Source organism: Eretmochelys imbricata, chromosome 25, assembly GCF_965152235.1.
Source record: "Eretmochelys imbricata isolate rEreImb1 chromosome 25, rEreImb1.hap1, whole genome shotgun sequence".
Lineage (NCBI taxonomy): Eukaryota > Metazoa > Chordata > Testudines > Cheloniidae > Eretmochelys > Eretmochelys imbricata.
In genome coordinates this window covers 3,839,053-3,860,211 of record NC_135596.1, presented here as the reverse complement: position 1 = coordinate 3,860,211, position 21,159 = coordinate 3,839,053, and the positions used below count along the sequence as shown (strand labels likewise).

Genomic DNA, 21,159 nt, shown 5'->3' with positions numbered 1-21,159 from the left:
TGGACGCAGTGTCCAGTATTGTCTCACCAATGCCATATACTGAGGTAAAATCACCTCCCTGCTCCTACTCACCACTCTCTTCTTTATACATCCAGGGATCACATCAGCCATTTTTGCCACAGCATCACACTAGGAGCTCGTGTCGAGCTGCTTGTCCACTCTAGTCCCTAACACCTGTTCAGAGTCCCTGCTAAGCAGGACAGAGTCTCTCATTCTGTGGGTGTGACCTGCATTCCTTGTTCCTAGATGTCTGACCTTGCACTTGTTTGTGTTCAACTACATTTCATTTCAATGGGCCCAGCTTACCGCGTGATCCAGATAGCTCAGTAGGACAGCCGTGTTTTCATCGTTATTTACCATCCGCACTATTGTGGCATCTGCAAATGTTATCAGCAGGGAGTTTACATTTACTTCCAGATAGTTGACGAAAATGTTGAAAAGCATCGGGCCTAGCATCAATCCCTGTAGAGCCCCACTGGAAACAGCCCCATTCCACGATGAGTCACCACTGACAATTACTTTTGGAGATCTGTCAGTCAGCTAGTTCTTAATCCATTGAACACGTGCTCAGTTGATATTGTGTAGTGCAGTAGGTTAGGTTCTTGTATGGAATGCATTTCGGCAGGTGATCCTGCAATGCTGAACTGGTGATGGGGACCCTTCCCCTGTTGCACTCAAAAGTAATTGCAATATTAAAGAGTTGTGTTTTAAAAATGTATAATCCATTATTACAGACAGCCAGCGTTCTGCAGGCTCATGATGTGATACTACAGCAAATAATAATAATCATCATCATTGAAACGGTTCTGTTCGGTTTTGAAATGATCTCGTTTTGTTAATGCTGTACAGACGAGCAAATGAATCTAACTGTCAAACTTCTCTCCACAGCCGAATTCCAGGCACTCTGCAGCAGCGGCATAGGAATAACAGCTGATGGCAGAGGTAAGGCCTTCCCCAAGCACCATATTATAGGGAAAGGAGGACTTGGGGCACCGTATAGACTAACAAATTGTTTAGTCTCTAAGGTGCCACAGTTCTCCTTTTCTTTTTGCAGATACAGACTAACACAGCTGCTATTCTGAAACCTGTCATATTATAAGGAGTTGCCCATAATTAAGGTTGCCTAACACTTCCCATTGTAAGCCCCTGCTTTCAGTTGCTTATAACTAAGTGTGTGTGCATTTACATGAGTGTGTGGCCATGCGTGTGGGTTGGGTAACTATGTATGTGTGCACAGTGACCCGGCTAAGCTAAGCTAGCTGTGAGGAGAGGCAGGGGCAAAAGGATCATTTAAATGTTTAGAACTTTATAAGGGAAAACCCAACGATTGTATCAAGAGCATAAATAACATAGAACATTACCAAGTACTTACTACGTATAGGTTTCAGAGTAACAGCCGTGTTAGTCTGTATTCGCAAAAAGAAAAGGAGGACTTGTGGCACCTTAGAGACTAACCAATTTATTTGTGCATAAGCTTTCGTGAGCTACAGCTGTATAAATAAATTGGTTAGTCTCTAAGGTGCCACAAGTCCTCCTTTTCTTTTTACTACGTATACTAATTACTTGTAGGTTATCAACACATGAACATTGGTTACTCTTCCTGACTCTGTGCAGTGTGCATTGTGGTTAACGTGAACATAAGAGATGAGTAAACAATCTACTGTGTCACTTCGGAGAAGACCCGACTTTTCCTCTCCTTGGCTCTAAGTCCAGTGCTGCTCTCACTGGCCTGTTCTTTGCTTCCCTTTGGCCGGAAGTGCTCCTTTGATTCGCTCTTTCTGCAGCTGTACCTCTTTTCACTGAGTTTATCCACAGGCGGGTTTCTTCACCAACTGGGCCCTCCCTTCTCCATTGGGCACCTTTGAACTGTATTCCTTCACTAGCTGTTCAATCAGCTGATCATGTACTGTAGGTCCTTTGTGGGTGGGCTTCTCATTTACTGTTTCCAGGATCTGTTTTCCTGTAAAACTGCTTTTTGATCAATTCCCTTTTTCACCAATCAGATTTCCTTTCAGTTGTTTCCCTTGAGACTCTCTCTGTGGATTTGATTTCCCTCTACTTCCCTTCTCTAGCAGTGTCTGCTCACATACCCCCAGCTATTTGTTTCTGCTTCTCCTGACTTGAAACCCGTCCTCTTTTCCTTCTTTCCTCCTTCTCACTTTCCAGTCCCCTGTTGTTATTCTCCTGTTCTTCTATTTTATCCCCTCCCCTCTGATCCCAGCTCCAGTTCTCCAGTGGCTCAGCATCTAGATTCTTCTGCTTCCCCCCTTCTTCTCTAGCAGCTTCTTCCAACTGCCCCCTTCAGGCAGATCCTGAGCTGCCTCCCAGTTCGAGCGTCCCTCTCACTGGCTGTCTCTCGCTCCAGGACAGCTCCAGCAGGTGCCAATGCCAGGGTCAGGGTTACTACATGTATGCGCATGAGCCTGTGTGGGAGGAGGCGTGTCCTCACGCACATGTGTGTATGAGTGAGCATGGGTTTGGTTTTCATGTGTGAGTGTGGATGAGAGTGAGCATTTGTGTGTGCATGCGTGTGAGTGTGTCTGTACCTGCACAGACGTGCGGAGGGAGTGAGAGTGGATACGTCTCTGCAGGCCTCTGATTCTGCCTTGAAAGCCAGCGACTTAATGTTAGACAAACTTCTCCAGGTCAGCTCCAGACCCTGTGCTGTGTACTGAACTGCCCGGCTGGCTCTTGGCACCCTGGCGCAGGCTGCGTGTCTGGGGCTGCAGAGTGTTGCTTTGTGCCCTGCTTCGATACGAATTCAGAGTGTGTCCGAGCGCATCCTCTCCCCTGTCCCTGCCATGCTCTGGCCAGTTCCCGGCTCATGGACGTGCAGTGTTTGCAGCCTCCCGGAGAGAACAGAGCCGATGGGAGCATGCTGGGGCGTTTGGGGCATGCTGCCAAGGGGCGGCTTTGGAGTAGACAGCTGGCAGGTCAGGCGGCAGGCAGCATGCTGCCAGCACTCAGCAGTGCTCAGATCCGCAGGAAGAGAGCAACGCAGCCAGACAGCTCTGGCCTTTCCAAGTCTGCTGAATGGGAAGGAGCCAGAGGCAAACCCTGGAGGCCTCTGCTTCTTTAAGGGCACTGTGTCTTGGTGCAGCACTGCCCAGGCTGCAGGTCAGGTGCCCGTTAGCCAGGAGCTAGGATCTGATATGCCCCTGAGCACAGAGTCACTGCCAATGTGGGCCAAGAACTCTGCCACACTGCAGTAGGGGAGTCAATTTCAGGGCGGGAGTCGCCCAGCCGTACAGAGACACAGAGACTAGCAGGGCTGGTGTGGCTATGGGGCTGCACCGCCTTGCACCTGCCCAGTACGGCAAGGCTGGAGTCACTGCTGCCCGGCCCTCGGTCCGCCGGAGCCTGCATTGGGCCCCCAAGGCAGGGGATTCTCTTCGCAGTGGAAGAGTTGCCTTGGCTGAGTGCTGAAGCTTTGCTCCTAGTGTGTGGGGGGGTGCACTTTAGAGCCGCAGCAGGAGCTGCTGTCTGCCAGGCTGAGGAGGTGTCTGCTCCTGGGCATTGCCTAGCCCAGGGCACTTCTTTGGTCAGACACATGCTCCCAGGTGGGCATGCTGCTGGCGTGTGTGAAAAACCTTCCCCAGGATGGCAAGCAGCCAGCTCTGCAGCTGATTAACAGGCCATGTGGGCACTGATTGCAGCTATGGGCCACGCTCCTGCATGGCAGGCTTGGTGCAGGCTTTACACACTCCAGAAAGTTCCTGGAACTCAAGCCTAGGATGCTGTGCCCCAGCTGCCAGCCTCCTGGGCGTGACCATGGGTCAAGGACCAACCCACTTTGCCATGCAGCCAGCCCAGGGCTCTGACCCTAGCCTGCTGCTCAGTCTGGCCTGGCACTGGGCCCTGAGCCCTGCCCATTGCTCCATGTAGCTGGCCTGGGGCTCTAAACCCAGCCCGCTGCACCTTGCAGACAGTCCAAGCCCCTGAGCTCAGTCCACTGCACCGTTCGGCCTGGCACTGAGCCTTGAGTCCAGCCCACTGTGCCATGCGGCTTGGCACTGAGCCCTGAGCCCAGCCCACTGTGCCATGCGGCCTAGCACTGAGCCCTAAGCCCAGCCCGCTGCACTGTGTGGCCTGGCACTGAGCCCTGAGCCCAGTCCACTGCACTGTGTGGCCTGGCACTGAGCCTTGAGTCCAACCCGCTGCACCGTCCAGCCAGTACAGAGCCCTGAATCCACCTCACATTCCTGTGGAACAGAGCCATCCATTTGGGGCAGGTCTGTTCCAGGCACTGGAAGTTCCCAGGGGTTTTTAGGCTGCGACTTGTCCCACCCTGCTAGCCAGCCCCCTCCAGCTCTTCGCCCTCTGCCAGACATGCACAGCCCCCCTGCACACCACTGCCAGGACTGCGGGGCCCCCCCACACCTGCCAGGGCACATGGGCTGCAGCTCAGACAGCTCTTGATGGCAACAATAGGAAAAAGAAATTGACTTTGGCCTGTCCCCTTCCTGTGAGCTCAGTGCGTGGCCAGCTGGGTGGGCGAGTTCAGTTCAGCAGGGAGAGTGCAGTGGGCATGCGGGTGCTACCTGGGGGCCATTCCTTGCCCCTGCTTCTAGCCCAGCTGCCCTGAGACTGCTCTCCACGACACCTGGGTGGCACCCTGCCAACCCAGTGGCTTCTCCTACCTCCTCGCCAGCCCCCGGCCCCAGCAGGCAGTGCTGCCTTGGGTGTAGTGGAGGGCATGTGCAGATTCCCTGCAGTGGCTCCTGCCCTCAGCATGCTGGCATGGCGCCCGGCTAACACCTCCTTCGGTGTTCCTGGGCGGGGGCATGTGTAGACTGCCAATGGCAGGCGGGGATGGCTGGCGCTCAGCTGGACCTGCTGTCAGGCTGCACTGGCTCTGTGCACCGGGCTGGGTCTCCCACCTCCTAAGGCAGCTCCCTGGTCTCATGCCCAGCACTGCCCCCTGTGAATCACACGCCTGCTGCCTGCCTGGGCTTGGCACGCCACATGGTCGGTGGGAGAGACCCCAGGCCACTGGAAGGGTGTTTCCTGCCCCTCGCTCTGGGGTGCTGCAGGGCATCGATGCCAGAGTCTTCTGAGAATCCAACTTTTAATCAAAGGAGCAAACGGCTCCTCGGATGGGGGCTGTTATTCCCCTTGCAATAGCTCTGCTCCCGCACTGATGGGACAGCGGACGGACATGGACAGAGGTCACACTGACTCAGTGCACGGCACGGGGCGTTCTCGTGGGCGCTCCCCAGGCAGGAGGAACTGCACTCCGCCCATAGGGCTAGGGGGCTTTGTGGCCCCCACTAGCCCTGTGCCCCCAGTGTGTGCTCTGCACCAGACTCACTCCCATGGAGGTAGCTGCATTTCCGTGCCACGGGGGAGGTTTCTGCCGGCCAGAAATCACACTGCTGAGTGCTGGGTAGAAGCCCTTGCAACTCTGAACCCTGGAGACTCCTCTAGGGGCAGGGCTGGGGGGCAGAGCCGTGCTGCACTCCCAGCACCGGCCATGCACTCTGCTGGGTGGGGGGAGGCGAGGGAGTGTCAGCAGAGGGGTAGTTAGGAGGGGCCTGCGGGCAGCAGCGGGTGCAGCGTTGGAGGCTGGGGGACATTCGGGAGTCAGCCGCTGTTCCTGCTCCATCGTTCTGTGTGGCTCCTTCCCCTGCACAGATATCAATGAGTGCGCCCTCAACCCGGACATCTGCCCCAACGGCATGTGTGAGAACCTGCGCGGGAGTTACCGCTGCATCTGCAACCTGGGCTACGAGTCAGATCCCACGGGCAAGAACTGCGTGGGTGAGTTCTGGCCGGGCAGCGGGCAGTGTGGGCAGCCTCTGGCTGGAGGCCCAGGCTGTGCTCAGAGCATGGCAGGTGGCTGGCTGGGGGCAGCTATGCAGGCCAGTCGTAGGCCAGAACTGACAGGCCAGGAGGCTGGGCACTTGGCGGCCGGGTTCTGCACTGAGCCCGGGCAGTGGGGCTGAGGGTTATGGCAGGAGCTGAAGCCCCAGAATGCAGAGTTCTCTGCTGGGGATGATTCCCTGGCACTGGGTATAGCCCGCATGAACGCAGCTGCAGAGCAGTATTTTTGCCAGTTAATACAGTCCCCAAATGCTTGGTGCCCTAGTGCCCTATCAAGATAGGGGTGTAAAGCATTGAACTGTGGTGGGCACCGGTGGGGGAGCCCAGGCAAGCCAGGGCCTGGGGACAGTGACTGCAAAGGAAACAGAGCTCCAGCCAGCCACACTCAGCCCTGCGGTAAGTCCCTTGGCCGAGGGGAGAAATCGCCGACTGCTGCCCTGCAGCTCTGCCCCATCCTGCTGCAAGGCCTCCCACTCTGTCTCTCAGGGAAGCAAACGGGGCAGCTTTCCCCATCCCCTTTCAGGCGGCGCCTGTAAGCTTATGCAGGAGCCCCTCGGGCTGGGCGGGCGGACCCCTGGGAGCTCTTTCCAGCCCTTGCTGCTGGGGAGACCTGGGCGTTGTCGCACACTAGCCTTGCCTGTCTCTGCCCACAGATGTTGACGAGTGCGCCGTCAATCGTTTGCTCTGTGACAACGGTCTGTGCCGCAACACGCCTGGCAGCTACACGTGCACCTGCCCCAAGGGCTTTGTCTTCAGGACGGAGACAGACACCTGTGAAGGTAACATCTCCTCGGGCCCCACTGGCTGAGCCGGAGCACTGCTACCTTTGCTCCCAGGAGAAGCAGGAACAGCCCCATGTCAAAGCTGCAACCTGCTCCCATTCCAAGCCCTGCTTTACATACCGGGCCTCAGCACAAACCTGATTTTCTGTTGAAGTTCAGTGAAGTTTCTTGCAAGCTGCAGTAGCAGCTCTGCCGGAACGAAGCCGGCTGGAGGGCCGGATGCTGTGGCAGGTGGATGGCTGTGGACCCGTTCTCATCCCTGGCGTTGTTCTGTGTGGCTTTGCGCTGGCCAGGAGCCATGTGAGCAGCACAGACTGAGCGGTCACTCCATAGTGAACCCCTCTGCTGGCATGCTGCCCATGCTCCTGGCTGGGCTGGGTCTCACTGAAGCTCCTCACAGTTCTCCCTGGGCCTGACTAACTGCAATAACTTTGTCTTCCACCAGTTTCGCCCCCTCACTGCTCACCCCCTTCCCAGATCGTCACTAAACATCCTAACAACACAGGGCCTAGCACAAAGCCTTGGAGTCCTCACTAGCTAATGGGATAGTTATTGCCCCTCTGTGTCCTGCTCTTCCCCCATGTCCCTCTCACCAGGGCTGCTTAGCTCCTCCGGCAGCCTTGCAGGGCTTTGGCCTTTAGACAATCCCATGACTGCTGCAGCCCTCCTGTCTCCACTGCCCTGCCAGGGGTCACGGGTGGGTTAGGGGAGCACCAGTCCCTTGTTACCTGCGGCTCCAGCTCCAGGACTGGGTCTGAGCCGAGGGGCTCACCGCAGGGTTACAGCTCATCCCACTGGAGAGGCAGGGCTGGCCGTCCAGGCTGCGGCTGCTCCAGACTCCCCAGGCTGGGGCTGCTCCGAGCCCTGGGAGCACTGGGTCTCAGGTTCTGGGAATGCTGTTCTGGTAACAGTCATTCTCCTGACTCAGATATCAACGAGTGCACCTCCACCCCCTGTGTGAACGGGGTCTGCAGGAACAACGCCGGCTCCTTTGCGTGCGAGTGCTCCCCGGGCAGCAAACTGGACCCCAGCGGCACCATCTGTGTGGGTAAGGGGCTCCTGTCAGAGCCAGGGACGGGGAGGCTTACTGTCCATCTGCACCAGAGCCGGGCATGGGAAAAAATCTCAGCCCCTCCCCTCAACAGGCACGACTGGCCTGTCATTGTCACACCAGCTTTGCAAATTTGCCAGGAGCTGTGTCTTTTCTGTGCAGCCGGGAAGGCCCAAAAGCATCCCAGGAGCCAGCACTGTCCCAGCCACTGCCCTGGTGTAGAAAAGCCCTCAAGGAGCTGCAGCAGGCGTTAGCTGGTGTGAGGTTCCCAGAGGTAGGGTCCCTGGGCAGAGAGGAGCTGGTCCTGGCAGGCTGTCGCTCACATGCAGGTGTAACTACGGCCCTTTGTCTGAGTCGGTCATGTTGCTAAATTAGCGTCCATGCTCGTTTGGACATGAGCTTTGTTTGCATGGCTCTGCACCAAACTCTTCGGGTTGCCCTGCACTCCTCCCTCAGGCAAAGCTGCCACTGTCCAGCCTGCGAACAGCATGCAAGGCTGGCTCCTGTGTCTGCGGGCAGGAGAGGGACAGGAAGGGGAAAGGTGGCAGCCCAGCACAGTAGCCCGTCGGCATTGCCAGCAATTAGCGCGCAGCGGTGACAGAGAGAGCCCCGCACAAGAGGACAAAGCCCCGCTGCTCCAGTCCCCCTGGGCCCTGCCGCCGTGCACGGGTGAGATAGCAGGCCTGGAGGACAGCGCTCACTACTTGGGTTCCAAGCCCAGCCCTCTTTCCCAGCAGGGAACCTGTCTTCCAGATCCTTTCCACTGCAGTCTGCAGCTGTGAGCACCGGGCTCCAGCCAGCCCGCAGGTTCACGGCTGGGGAACAGCTCTTCACTCGCTGCGTTTGCCTCCACAGACAGCATGAAGGGCACGTGCTGGCTGAACATCCAGGATGGGCGCTGTGAGGTGAACATTAACGGGGCCACGCTGAAGTCGGAGTGCTGTGCCACGCTGGGAGCAGCATGGGGCAGCCCCTGTGAACGTTGTGAGATCGGTAAGGCTGGCTCCGGGGGGCGGGCTCCTCCCCCGCAAGGACAGACCCTTCCTCTGATGATGCCCCTTTGCTCTCTTGCAGATACCACCTGCCCCCGAGGGTTTGCCAGGATGAAGGGGGTCACATGTGAAGGTAACACCGAGTCTATCGGAGGGAGGCTGCAGCTGGGGTCATGTTGCACTTGTTGTTTTCCTACGCCCAAGGCCTGGCAGGAGCTGACATGGGCCCATCCCCTCCCTCCAGCCTCCTGACACCTCCCTGCCCCTTTCTTGGCCCCTGCACTGAGTATCACAGTCCTGGCAGAGCTGCGGGTGTCACCTTGCGGAGGCGGAGGATGTGGACTCCATGTTGTCCAGTGACTGGATAGACCCAGTCCTGGTGTGGTGTGACGCTGACCAGGGAGCCTGTCACACCGTGGCCAAGTGCATGTGAGCAGGGCCCTGGGCTGCCCCCTGGAGAGCTCAGGGATCACTGAGGGGGTGTGTGTGACTCGCCCTCCGGTATGCTAATCCGTTCCCCCGGCACCCTGCTGCCCAGTGGGAATGGACTCTGGCAGGGGCTGCACTGGGTGGCTGCTGCTTCCTGCTTGTGGCCTGCGGGGAAACAGACTGGGGTTTCTCTGTGGGGCAGAGCCAGGAACAGCTCCTCTGTATAGTGCCCAGTGCTGGAGCTGAGGTACCCACGGCTCCCCAGCGAGGCGGGCACTCACTCCGGCTGTAATCTGTCTGGGTGGACGTGGTGGGTTGCTAAGTACACCATGCTGCACGGTTCACCATGGTGGCTCTTCCCATGGCTTCCCCCAGGCAGGCTTGTCCCCCGTTAATCTCTGGGCCTGGCTGCTGTCTGCCACCCCAACGCCCTCTTTTGTCTCCGTCCTGCAGATGTGAACGAGTGTGATGTCTTCCCCGGTGTCTGCCCCAATGGGCGCTGCGTGAACACAGCTGGCTCCTTCCGCTGCGAGTGTCCGGAAGGGCTGACCCTTGATGGGACTGGCAGGACGTGTGTGGGTGAGGACAGATGCTGCTGTGGAGGCCCCAGCCCCTCCTGTGCCAAGGAGGTGCTGGGGGAGCTGGGCACTGCCATCACACAGTCACCCATTGCTTCTGGCTCCTTCCGTCTGCAGAGCTGGGTCCCTTGCTGTTCACCCTGCACAGGGAAGGGGATGGGTCCCACAGAAAGGTCAGAAGCTGACTTGGAGCAGCTTCCAGCCCGGCAGTACATGGGGAATGATGTGGTTCTCTAGCATATACATCCAGCTGCCAGCAAGCTCAGATGCGGGAGGGCCAGGTGAGTGCAGTGTTGGAGATCAAAGAGTCAGAGAAATGTAGGGCTGGTAAAGACCTTGAGAAGTCATCAAGTCAAGCCCCCTGTGCTGAGGTAGGACCAAGTAAACCTAGACCATCCCCATCTACTTTTCTCTTGAAAAGAAAAGGAGTACTTGTGGCACCTTAGAGACTAACAAATTTATTTGAGCATAAGCTTTTGTGAGCTACAGCTCACTTCATCAGATGCAATCAGTGGAAAATACAGTGAGGAGATTTATATACACAGAGAATATGAAACAACGGGTGTTACCATACACACTGTAACAAGAGTGATCAGGTAAGGTGAGCTATTACCAGCAGGAGAGCGGGGGTGGAAGGGGGGAAACCTTTTGTAGTGATAATCAAGGTGGGCCATTTCCAGCAATTGATAAGAGTGTGTGAGGAACAGTGTGTATGGGGGGGTGGGAAATAAACATGGGGAAATAGTTTTACTTTGTGTAATGACCCATCCACTCCCAGTCTTTATTCAAGCCTAAGTTAATTGTATCCAGTTTGCAAATTAATTCCAATTCAGCAGTCTCTCCTTGGAGTCTGTTTTCGAAGTTTTTTTTTTGAAGAATTGCCACTTTTAGGTCTGTAATCAAGTGACCAGAGAGATTGAAGTGTTCTCCGATTGGTATTTGAATGTTATAATTCTTGACGTCTGATTTGTGTCCATTTATTCTTTTACGTAGAGACTGTCCAGTTTGGCCAACGTACATGGCAGAGGGGCATTGCTGGCACATAATGGCATATATCACATTAGTGGATGTGCAGGTGAACGAGCCTCTGATAGTGTGGCTGATGTGATTAGGCCCTGTGCTGGTGTCCCCTGAATAGATATGTGGACACAGTTGGCAACGGGCTTTGTTGCAAGGATAGGTTCCTGGGTTAGTGGTTCTGTTGTGTGGTATGTGGTTGCTGGTGAGTATTTGCTTCAGGTTGGGGGGCTGTCTGTAGGCAAGGACTGGCCTGTCTCCCAAGATCTGTGAGAGTGTTGGGTCATCCTTCAGGATAGGTGGTAGATCCTTGATAATGCGTTGGAGAGGTTTTAGTTGGGGGCTGAAGGTGATGGCTAGTGGCGTTCTGTTATTTTCTTTGTTGGGTCTGTCCTGTAGTAGGTGACTTCTGGGTACTCTTCTGGCTCTGTCAATCTGTTGTTTCTGAGGCTGTGGATGGCATTGTGTTCTGCACGGCTGAGGTTATGGGGCAAGTGATGCTGCTTTTCCACAATTTCAGCCCGTGCACGTCGGCAGAAGCACTCTATGTAGAAGTCCAGTCTGTTGTTTCGACCTTCAGGAGGAGTCCACCCAGAATCCTTCTTTTTGTAGTGTTGTAGGAAGGTCTCTGTGGGTTAGCACATTGTTCAGAGGTGCGTTGGAAATATTCCTTGAGTCGGAGACGTCGAAAATAGGATTCTAGGTCACCCCAGAACTGTATCATGTTCGTGGGGGTGGAGGGGCAGAAGGAGAGACCCCGAGATAGGACAGATTCTTCTGCTGGGCTAAGAGTATAGTTGGATAGATTAACAATATTGCTGAGTGGGTTAAGGGAACCACTGTTGTGGCCCCTTGTGGCATGTAGTAGTTTAGATAGTTTAGTGTCCTTTTTCTTTTGTAGAGAAGCAAAGTGTGTGTTGTAAATGCCTTGTCTAGTTTTTGTAAAGTCCAGCCACGAGGAAGTTTGTGTGGAAGGTTGGTTTTTTATGAGTATCCAGTTTTGAGAGCTCATTCTTAATCTTTCCCTGTTTGCTGTAGAGGATGTTGATCAGGTGGTTCCTCAGTTTCTTTGAGAGTGTGTGGCACAAGCTGTCAGCATAGTCTGTGTGGTATGTAGATTGTAATGGATTTTTTACCTTCAGTCCTTTTGGTATGATGTCCATCTGTTTGCATTTGGAAAGGAAGATGATGTCTGTTTGTATCTGTATGAGTTTTTTCATGAAGTTGATAGATTTCCACTCGATACGGCTAAATCCAGTGCCTTGCATAATGACAGGTTTCAGAGTAGCAGCCGTGTTTGTCTGTATCCGCAAAAGGAAACGGAATACTTGTGGCACCTTAGAGACTAACAAATTTATTTGAGCATAAGCTTTTGTGAGCTACAGCCCACTTCATCGGATGCATGTAGTGGAAAATACAGTGGGGAGATTTATATACACAGAGAAAATCCTCCAGTGACGGGGACTCCACAACCTTCTGGGAAGCCTGTTCCAGAATTTAATTCCCCTGATAGAAAGCTTTTCCTAATATCTAACCTAAATCTCCCTCACTGCAGACTGAGCCCAGTACTTCTTGTCCTACCTTCAGTGGATGTGGAGAACAATTGATACCCATCCTCTCTCTGACGGGTCCACGAGTGCAGCGAGTTCTCCTTCCTCTCTGATGTAGCCCAGGGGAGACAATGAGTTGTCACACAGCTCAGCACTGAATGACAGTGGGATTCACCTAGAAAGTGGGTGGGGAGCCATCTCCTGTTCATAACCCATGTTAGTGCCCATTCACAGGCCATGCTGGATGGTACCCAGCCGTGTGCCCACTCTGGGCTCCCATAGGTGCTCCACTAGCTCCAGCTGAAAGCCAGTGACATGCCAACCCACGAGGCATAGCCAGCCGGGGTCGATGGAAGTGCTCCCAATGAGGGTGAGAGGGGGGAGGCTGTGCAGGGGGCCAAGAAATCCCCTCAGCCTCGGAGAAGTTGGGGAAGGGGATCTGAGGAGGCAGGGAGAAGCCAGGGGCCAAGGGAGGAGGAGGAGGAAGGCCAGAGGGAGCGATCCAGGTGCATCGCCTGGTGCTGGGAAGTGCTGTTGAATGGCATTGATGCGGACACTGGTTTCCTGAACACCAGACAAGCATGCCCCACTGCGGGGGCTGCTCTGGGACCCTGTGCAGCTTCTCTGGGGATGCAGCGTGATCCTGTTCTCCCATGCTAACATCACTCCCCTATTGCGGCTCCTAGGGGTCAGGAACAGTAGATGAGCCAGGGCATTCTCATAAGCAAACTACGGAAATGTGGCCTAGATTAAATTACTCCAAGGTGAGTGCACAACTGGTTGAAAGACCATACTCAAAGAGTAGTTATCAATGGTTCGTTGTCACACAGGGAGGGCTTATCTCGTGGGGTCAGACCTGGGTCTGGTACTATTCAATATTTTCATAGAGTAGTTTTATAACCTTTGTGGATGGCAAGCTGGGAGGGGTAGTAAGCCCTTTGGGGGTCAGGATTAAAATTCAAAACAATCTTGACAAATTGGAGAACTGGTCTGAAATCAACAAGATAAAATTCAATAAAGACAAGTGCAAAGTACTTCATTTAGGAGGGAAAAATCAAATGCACCACTACAAACTGGGGAATAACTAGCTAGACACAGCACTGCTGGAAAGGACCTGGGGCGCTAGTAGATCACAAACTTAATATGAGTCAAGAATGGAGGAATAAATGGTCAGTTTTCAGAATGGAGAGAGGTAAATAGTGGTGTCTGCCAGGGATCTGTACTGGGCCCAGTCCTATTTAACATATTCATAAATGATGTAGAAGAAGGGGTAAACAGTGAGGTGGCAAAATTTGCAGATGATACAAAACTACTCAAGACAGTTAAGTCCCAGGCAGACTGCGAAGAGCTACAAAAGGATCTCTCAAAACTGGGTGACTTGGCAACAAAATGGCAGATGAAATTTAATGTTGATAAGTGCAAAGTAATGCACATTGGAAAACATAATCGTAGACATATACAATGATGGAGTCTAAATTAGCTGTTACCACTCAAGAAAGAGATCTGGGAGTTATTGTGGAGAGTTCTCTGAAAACATCCACTCAATGTGCAGCGGCAGTCAAAAAAGGGAACAGAATGTTGGGAATCATTAAGAAAGGGATGGATGGATAATAAGACAGAAAATATCGTATTGCCTCCATAGAAACCCATGGTACCCACACCGTGAATACTGTGTTCGGATGTGGTTGCCCCGTCTCAAAAAAGATACATTGGAATTGGAAAAGGTTCAGAAAAGGGCAACAAAAATGATGAGGGGTATGGAACGGCTTCCATATGAGGAGGGATTAATAAGACTGGGACTTTTCATCTTGGAAAAGAGGCGACTAAGGGGGGATATGATAGAGGTCTATACAGTCATGAGTGGTATAGAGAAAGAAAATAAGTAAGTGTTATTTACTCCTCATAATACAAGAACAAGGGGCCACCAAATGAAATTAATAGGTAGCAGGTTTAAAACAAACACAAGAAAGTATTTTTTCACGCAACACACTGTCAACCTCTGGAACTCCTTGCCAGTGGGTGTTGTGAAGGCCAATACTATCACGGGGTTCAAAAGGGAGCTAGATAGATTCATGGAAGATAGGTCCATCAATGGCTATTAGCCAGGACAGGCAGGGATGGTGTCCCTAGCCTCTGTTTGCCAGAAGCTGGGACTGGTTGACAGGGCATGGATCACTTGATGATAACCTCTCTGTTATTCCCTTTGGGGCACCTGCCATTGGCCACTGTCAGAGGACAGGATACTGGGCTTGATGGACCTTTGGTCTGACCCAGTATGACCATTCTTATGTTCTAATGTGATGCAGCTGTGAAAAGAGCTAATATCACTCTGGGATGTGTTAACAGGAGTATCCTATGTAAGACACAGGAGGTAATTGTCCGGCTCTGCTCAGCACTGATGAGGTCTTGGGATGGAGTGAGGGGGCTTGGTTCTGGGCACCACACTTCAGGAAAGATGTGGACAATTGGAGAGAGTCTAGAAGAAAGCAACAGAAAGGCTCAGGAAAATCTCTGAGGAAGGATTAAAACAACTGGGCATGTTTTGTCCCGAGTAAAGATGACAAAGGTGACCACAGTCTTCAGATACGCTAAGGGCTGTTACAGAGAGGGAGGTGATCAGTTGTTCTCCATGTCCACTGGAGGTAGGACAAGAGTAATGGGCTTAATCTGCAGCAAGGGAAATTTCAGTTTGATATTAGGAGAAACTCTTTAACTCTCAAGGAGGGACATGGGCCCTGGGGCTGGCTTCAGTGAGCTGCAGGAATGAGGGCTGCAGGCAGCCCTGCTGGGGAGAGGGCTGCTTGCCCCTGAGAAGTTGCCTCTGGAGACGGGGAGCCCCATCCAGCGTGAGATGCACTGTAGGGCTGGCCTGCCCTCGGGGGTGCCCCAGGGAATGGAGAGGCCCCAGGCAGCTCTCTCCCTCCCGGGACACTCAGCCTGGCTCTCTCCCCAGACGTGCGTGCGGAGCAGTGCTACATGAAGTGGGATGAGGATGAGTGCATGGCACCCCTGCCTGGAAAGTACCGGATCGACATGTGCTGCTGCTCTGTGGGCTCGGCCTGGGGCAGCGACTGCGAAGAGTGCCCCAGAGCCGGCAGCAGCGAGTACAAGGCCATCTGCCCCAGAGGCCCTGGCTTTGCCAACAGAGGGGATGTGCTCTCAGGCAGACCCTTCTACAAAGGTGAGAGGAAAGGGGGCGGCTGCTGAGCCCTGCGGGAGAAAATCCCTTCCTGACTGCAGCTGGTGCCCAGGGACGTGCTCCCAGAGGCATGAGACAGACACCCTAACTGCAGCACTGATGCTGTCTTTCTCCCACAGATGTGAATGAGTGTAAGGTCTTCCCCGGCCTCTGCGCTCACGGGACCTGTCGGAACACCATTGGCAGCTTTCGGTGCCTCTGTGGCAATGGCTTCGCCTTGGATGCTGAGGAAAGAAACTGCACAGGTAAGGGGAGAAGGGCTCACCCCATCTGGAGACTCCCCTGGCCCAGGCTCCCCTGCTGGGGTCAGGGTGTGCTGCTGCCATGTACCCCAGTCTCCTGGACCAGCTCCTTGGGCAGGGCATCTCGGGGGGAGGGATAGCTCAGTGGTTTGAGCATTGGCCTGCTAAACCCAGGGTTGTGAGCTCAATCCTTGAGCAGGCCATTTAGGGATCTGGGGCAACAATTGGGGATTGGTCCTGCTTTGAGCAGGGAGTTGGACTAGATGACCTCCTGAGGTCCCTTCCAATCTGATATTCTATGATTTACCGAGCGGGTGGGGTAAGATGCCACTTTGGGAGAGCCCCTGCAGCATACGCAGCCTGCCCCAAAGGGTGCCAGCTTCCAGCATGTAAGGAGCAGGTTCTGATCAAGGGCAGCTGATGTCTCCTCCCAGTGAGATGAGCTGCCGGAGCCAGTCTGGCAAGTCTGCATTCTCCTCTCCATACTCTCAGCACCTGGGGCAGGCAGACCCTCACCCGGCAATGCCCCCGGCTTGTCCCTAGCTCCAGGGGCTGGCTGGCTCCTGGCTGAGCCTCTCCCGTGCCCACAGATATCGATGAGTGCCACATCTCACCGGACCTGTGTGGCCACGGCACCTGCATCAACACCCCGGGCAGCTTCGAGTGCGAGTGTTTTGAGGGCTACGAGAGCGGCTTCATGATGATGAAGAACTGCATGGGTAAGAGAGTATCCCTGAGCTGTGCTGGTGGGAGGGAGAGCGAGTGCAGGGCACAGCCTGGCCCTGACTCCTGGAGAGTCTGGAATAGTCACTGCTTCCCTGCGGGGAGCCACTCTCCCATGATGGGGCGGGGGGCAGGAGAAGGGCAAGGCCTCTCTCAGCCTAGATGCCCTCTCCAGGCCCCCCTGTTCATTGGGAGCAGCTGGGAGCAGAACGGGGCCTGAGAGTGTGGAGAGAGCCCGGGGGGAGCTGAGCGCCCTGGATAGCTGCCCAGGGGAGAGCACAGAGTCTGCAAGGGGCCAGGGTGGGCTGGTGTGTGTGTGGGGGGGGTGCTCAGGGCAGGGGTGGGAGAGTATGGAGGGCTTTGGGGGGGCTCAGGGGCCTGGTGGGTGGGGGAGACTCAGGACTTGGGCAGGCAGGTGTGGGGGGGGGCTGGACTGAGGGGGAGGGGCTCTGTATGGGGGAGAGCACAGCCTGTACCAGGGAGCATTGAAGATGCCCTGGATCCTGCAGCAGGGGCCATCTTGGGAATGGCTGGGAGCTCCCGCCAAAGGCCAGACCCCACTAGCCTCACCCTGCTGGCAGGGAGCAGTGGGAGGGAGGCCCCGACCCATTGCACAGCCAAGGCAGTGATGCTTCGAGACCTGCCAGGCACCGCCTGTGGCCTGCGTCCCAGGTGCACCCGCTGGAGCCAGGGTTCAGGCATTTTCCCCTCGCCCTCCCTCCAGCTGGGCAATTTGTCCTGCTGGAAATATGGCTTGGGGGGGAAAGAGCAAAATTTCCCCCCTGGAACATTCCCTGGAGCATAACCCTGAGGGCCATCTGGGGAGCAGCCAGGGAACTCAGCCCAGGGGCTGCTGGGACCAGGCCCTTGACTACCCTCAGGGGCAGGGCCCAAGGTGCTCCTGGCTGGGCGGGTGGAGGGCAGGTTGCCCAGCTGCCCCAGCCATTCCCATTGGGGGGAGCCCACTCCAGCCTGGGCCAAGCCCACGTTTACGTTAAGGAGTGACCTGCCCGTTTCCATGGCAGCCTGAGCCTGTTCTCGGGCCCTGCGGGAGGCTGGTGCTCTGTGGCCTGTGTGTATCTTGGGACAGAGAAATGTCTTGGCGCAGCCGGAGACGGCTTTCAGGCTGTTCCTGTCGCTGTGCCCCCTGCCAGCTGGGGAACGGCCTGCTCTCCGCCCCCCCAGGGTGTCCTGGTGGCATCTCGCCGGCGAGAGGGCAGGGGCTGGGCTCAGCTGGGCCACTCCTGCGCCACTGGGTGGCACCAGCCCGTGGGTCCGGGGACCGGAGTGAGTGCGGTCAGGCCCTGGCAGGCTGGCACTGCCCTGGTGTGTGGCGTTCTCTGCACTGATCTTTGTGCTCCCACCAGCTCTCCTGGGGCCGTGTGCATGAGCGCCCCTCTGCCTCCTTGGCCACCTGCCCGGGGGCGTTACAGCGCTGGGACAGGCAGCTGACCACACGCGCATCGGCCTGCAGCACATCCTGTTACAGCTGCCTGTGCCCCAAGCAGCTCCTGCTCCCTGGGCTGCAGCTTGGGACAAGTCTCCGTTCTGGGCAGGCGGTGAGCAGGGCCTAGGCCCTGGCAGTGGACTACACTCCCACTGCACAGACAGCACTTGGGGTAGCATTGTCTGTGTTGGAAGAGCTGGGAACAGACACAGCAGCGATTTCAAACACCCTCACTCAAACCCCGGCCTCCTGGTCTTAGGGAGCTGTTGAGAGGGGCTTGGGGAGGGGCACGCAGGGCTGGGCACAGCCAGACAGCTGGGGAGCCAAGGCGCGGTGGCTCCTGACTGTCCCCCGCATGGTGACGCACTCTGTGCTCTGCACTGTCCTTTACTGGTTCTCTGTAACTTACCATGTGGCTCCCTCCCAGCCTGAGCTGTGTTGTAGCGTTATCCATGGGGGTAACTCGGATTTGGAGGGTGGGTCCCAAGCTGGGCTTAGGGGTTCTTCCAGGCCAATGCTCCTTGGCACTGGAGTCACACGTACCTGGGAAACACCAGCTGCCAGCCAAACCCTTGTGTCCTGCTCTCCGCAGACATCGACGAGTGTGAGCGGGACCCGCTGCTGTGCCGTGGAGGGATCTGTGTCAACACTGAGGGCAGCTTCGAGTGCATCTGCCCCCCAGGCCACGAGCTGAGTGCAGAAGGCAATGCCTGCATCGGTGAGTGCGTGGGAAGGGCCAGGGTGTCTGCAGAGCGCCAGCCCTCGCTCACACCCCTGTCAGAGGGCCTGATCGTAAGCCCATGTTGGGCATGTGCAGATCCCACTCAGGTCAGTGGGGGGTTGAGGGCATGCTGCATTTCACAGAATTGGGCCCAGAGTCTCTGTCACTCCCAGAGCCACGTTACATTTATGGAGCGAGATCAGCTACCTGCTACCGAGATGGTGATGGGCCGGAGGGGCAGCCGGCAGCATGCTGGGCTGCCCAGATGGCAGGAGTGAGAGTGGGACAGGCTGGACAGAGATCTATGGCAAGGAGCGATCCCAACCAGCACGGTACAGAGGTTCCTGGTGGGGACGCAGCCGCCGGGGGTAGGACCCACTGTTTGAAATGCTCTAAAAAAGTAAAGAGCGCCTAGAAATACTGCTAGGAGACAAGGAGTGGGAGGTGCTGCAGAGCCCCGGGAGGGCAGAGAAATCCCACCTGGGCCTGGGGCAGTGGGGACGGGCCCACCTGGGAGCTGCAGCAAGTGCGCCTGGGGACGTGAGCTGGTTCCTCCCCTCCATGCGGGGAGAGGGGATCCGAAGCAGCTGGGAGAGACCCAAGAGAGTGTCAGGACCTGGGTGGGTATGTGATGTGGCAGGGATGGGGGCTGTGGGGAGCTGCAAGGGTCACTGTTAAAATGAAGCATTGGCAATGCTGGGAATGGCTGAGCCCAGCTGGCCCATTAACCCTTTCACTCTCACCCCAGATATCAACGAGTGCTCCCTCAGTGACAGCCTGTGCCGCAATGGGCATTGCGTCAACGTCATCGGCACCTACCAGTGCGCCTGTGACTCCGGCTTCCAGGGCACTCCGGACAGGCAGGGCTGCGTCGGTGAGTGCCCGTGGGGCTGAGCTCCAGGCTGGGCTCTGGGCCTGGTTTGGCTCTGCCCTGCAGATGCAGGAGGGCAGAGAGGATGACCAGAGTGGGCTCTTCTGGCCTTCAGCCTCCAGGAGTCCCCCAGTTGGACGCCAGGGCAATGGGCTGCCTTTAAGCATCCGTGTGAAACATACCGAGAGTGCAGCGCCCCCTTCAGGAGGGCGCCAGGATGGACAGCCCTACGCACAGCCATGCCTCAGCCACTGCCAGGCCCCATCTGTAAAACAGGCTTGGTTAGTGCCCGATGTCCTGGTGCGGTCTGGACAGCAAGAGGCCGGGAAGGCAGCAGCCCTTCCTCCGAGTGCCCATGGGGGCACTGTAAGCCATTGCCCCTGTCTGCAGGGCCCACGGCGCAGGTGCATACTTCTGTCCTGCAGCTCTCTGGGTGCTGGCAGTGCCATGTGGGTCCCGTCTGGCTGCGTGGCTTGTGCCCAGCAGGAGGCCTGGCAGTGACTGGGGCGTGGCTGTTCCCATGCAGATATTGACGAGTGCACCATCATGAATGGCGGCTGCGACACGCACTGCACCAACTCGGAGGGCAGCTACCAGTGCAGCTGCAGTGAAGGCTACGCCCTCATGCCGGACAAGAGGTCGTGTACGGGTGAGTGGGGATCTGGCTCTTCTAGTGCTGGCATACGGGCTGCGCAGGGCGCTGCAGGATGCAACACAGCCTTGCACTGGGGTTGAGTGGGACTATCTTTGGGCCTTGTCCTGTGAGGTGAAGGGCATGAGGTGGGCTCCACTGACTCATGCTGAAGACAGCGATCAGCCCTGCGCACTGACGGGCACCCCCAGCTCACCCTGCCTTCAGCCCTGTGCATTGACGGGCACCCCCAGCTCACCCTGCCCTCAGCCCTGCGCATTGACGGACACCCCCAGCTCACCCTGCCCTCAGCCCTGTGCACTGACGGGCACCCCCAGCTCACCCTGCCCTCAGCCCTGCGCATTGACGGGCACCCCCGGCTCGTGCTGCCCTCAGCCCTGTGCATTGACGGGCACCCCCAGCTCACCCTGCCCTCAGCCCTGTGCATTGACGGGCACCCCCAGCTCACCCTGCCCTCAGCCCTGCGCGCTGACGGGCACCCCCAGCTCACCCTGCCCTCAGCCCTGTGCATTGACGGGCACCCCCAGCTCCCTCTGCCCTCAGCCCTGTGCATTGACGGGCACCGCCAGCTCACCCTGCCCTCAGCCCTGTACAGGACATGGGTGTGTGGTGAGCCAGGAGCAGCTGAGTTGGGACATTTCCTGCAGGCGCCCTGGCCTGCCCAGCAATGTCAGGCCCTGACCCAGTCTCCCAGTGGCGGTTGGATTTGGAGCCTGAGGGAGCCCCTGGCTCAATCTCTTTGCTGCCGGCCTCTGGCAACACTGGCTTCCCACCCAGGGACCCTCGTGGCTGTAGCCCTGCCACCCGGCCTGCCTTTCTCCGTCACCACAGACCCCCTCCCGTGTCCAGTGATCCCCCTTCACGACCACCTTGGGGCTCCAGGCCCCTGCTCTGACAGCTTCTCCCTCCCCCGCCAGATATCGATGAGTGCGAGGACAACCCAGAGATCTGCGATGGGGGCCAGTGCACCAACATCCCGGGGGAGTACCGCTGCCTCTGCTTTGATGGATTCATGGCCTCCCTGGACATGAAGACGTGCATCGGTGAGATGGCCGCCCCCGGGGGTGGCTGGGGAGGGAGGT

General features: G+C 56.4%; 1 protein-coding gene across 1 annotated transcript in view; it reads left to right on the top strand.

Annotated features, from left to right (window-relative positions):
• The window catches only part of FBN3 (fibrillin 3), a 269,159-nt gene that overhangs the window by 180,458 nt on the left and 67,542 nt on the right, over positions 1–21,159 (top strand). Inside the window, exons 16-29 of the mRNA XM_077841944.1 lie at positions 889–942; positions 5,635–5,760; positions 6,477–6,602; positions 7,534–7,653; positions 8,512–8,649; positions 8,731–8,781; positions 9,531–9,656; positions 15,176–15,403; positions 15,541–15,666; positions 16,254–16,382; positions 18,426–18,551; positions 19,303–19,428; positions 19,952–20,074; positions 20,995–21,120. Coding sequence (XP_077698070.1) covers positions 889–942; positions 5,635–5,760; positions 6,477–6,602; positions 7,534–7,653; positions 8,512–8,649; positions 8,731–8,781; positions 9,531–9,656; positions 15,176–15,403; positions 15,541–15,666; positions 16,254–16,382; positions 18,426–18,551; positions 19,303–19,428; positions 19,952–20,074; positions 20,995–21,120 — 1,725 coding nt within the window. The remainder of the gene's footprint in view (positions 1–888; positions 943–5,634; positions 5,761–6,476; positions 6,603–7,533; positions 7,654–8,511; positions 8,650–8,730; positions 8,782–9,530; positions 9,657–15,175; positions 15,404–15,540; positions 15,667–16,253; positions 16,383–18,425; positions 18,552–19,302; positions 19,429–19,951; positions 20,075–20,994; positions 21,121–21,159) is intronic.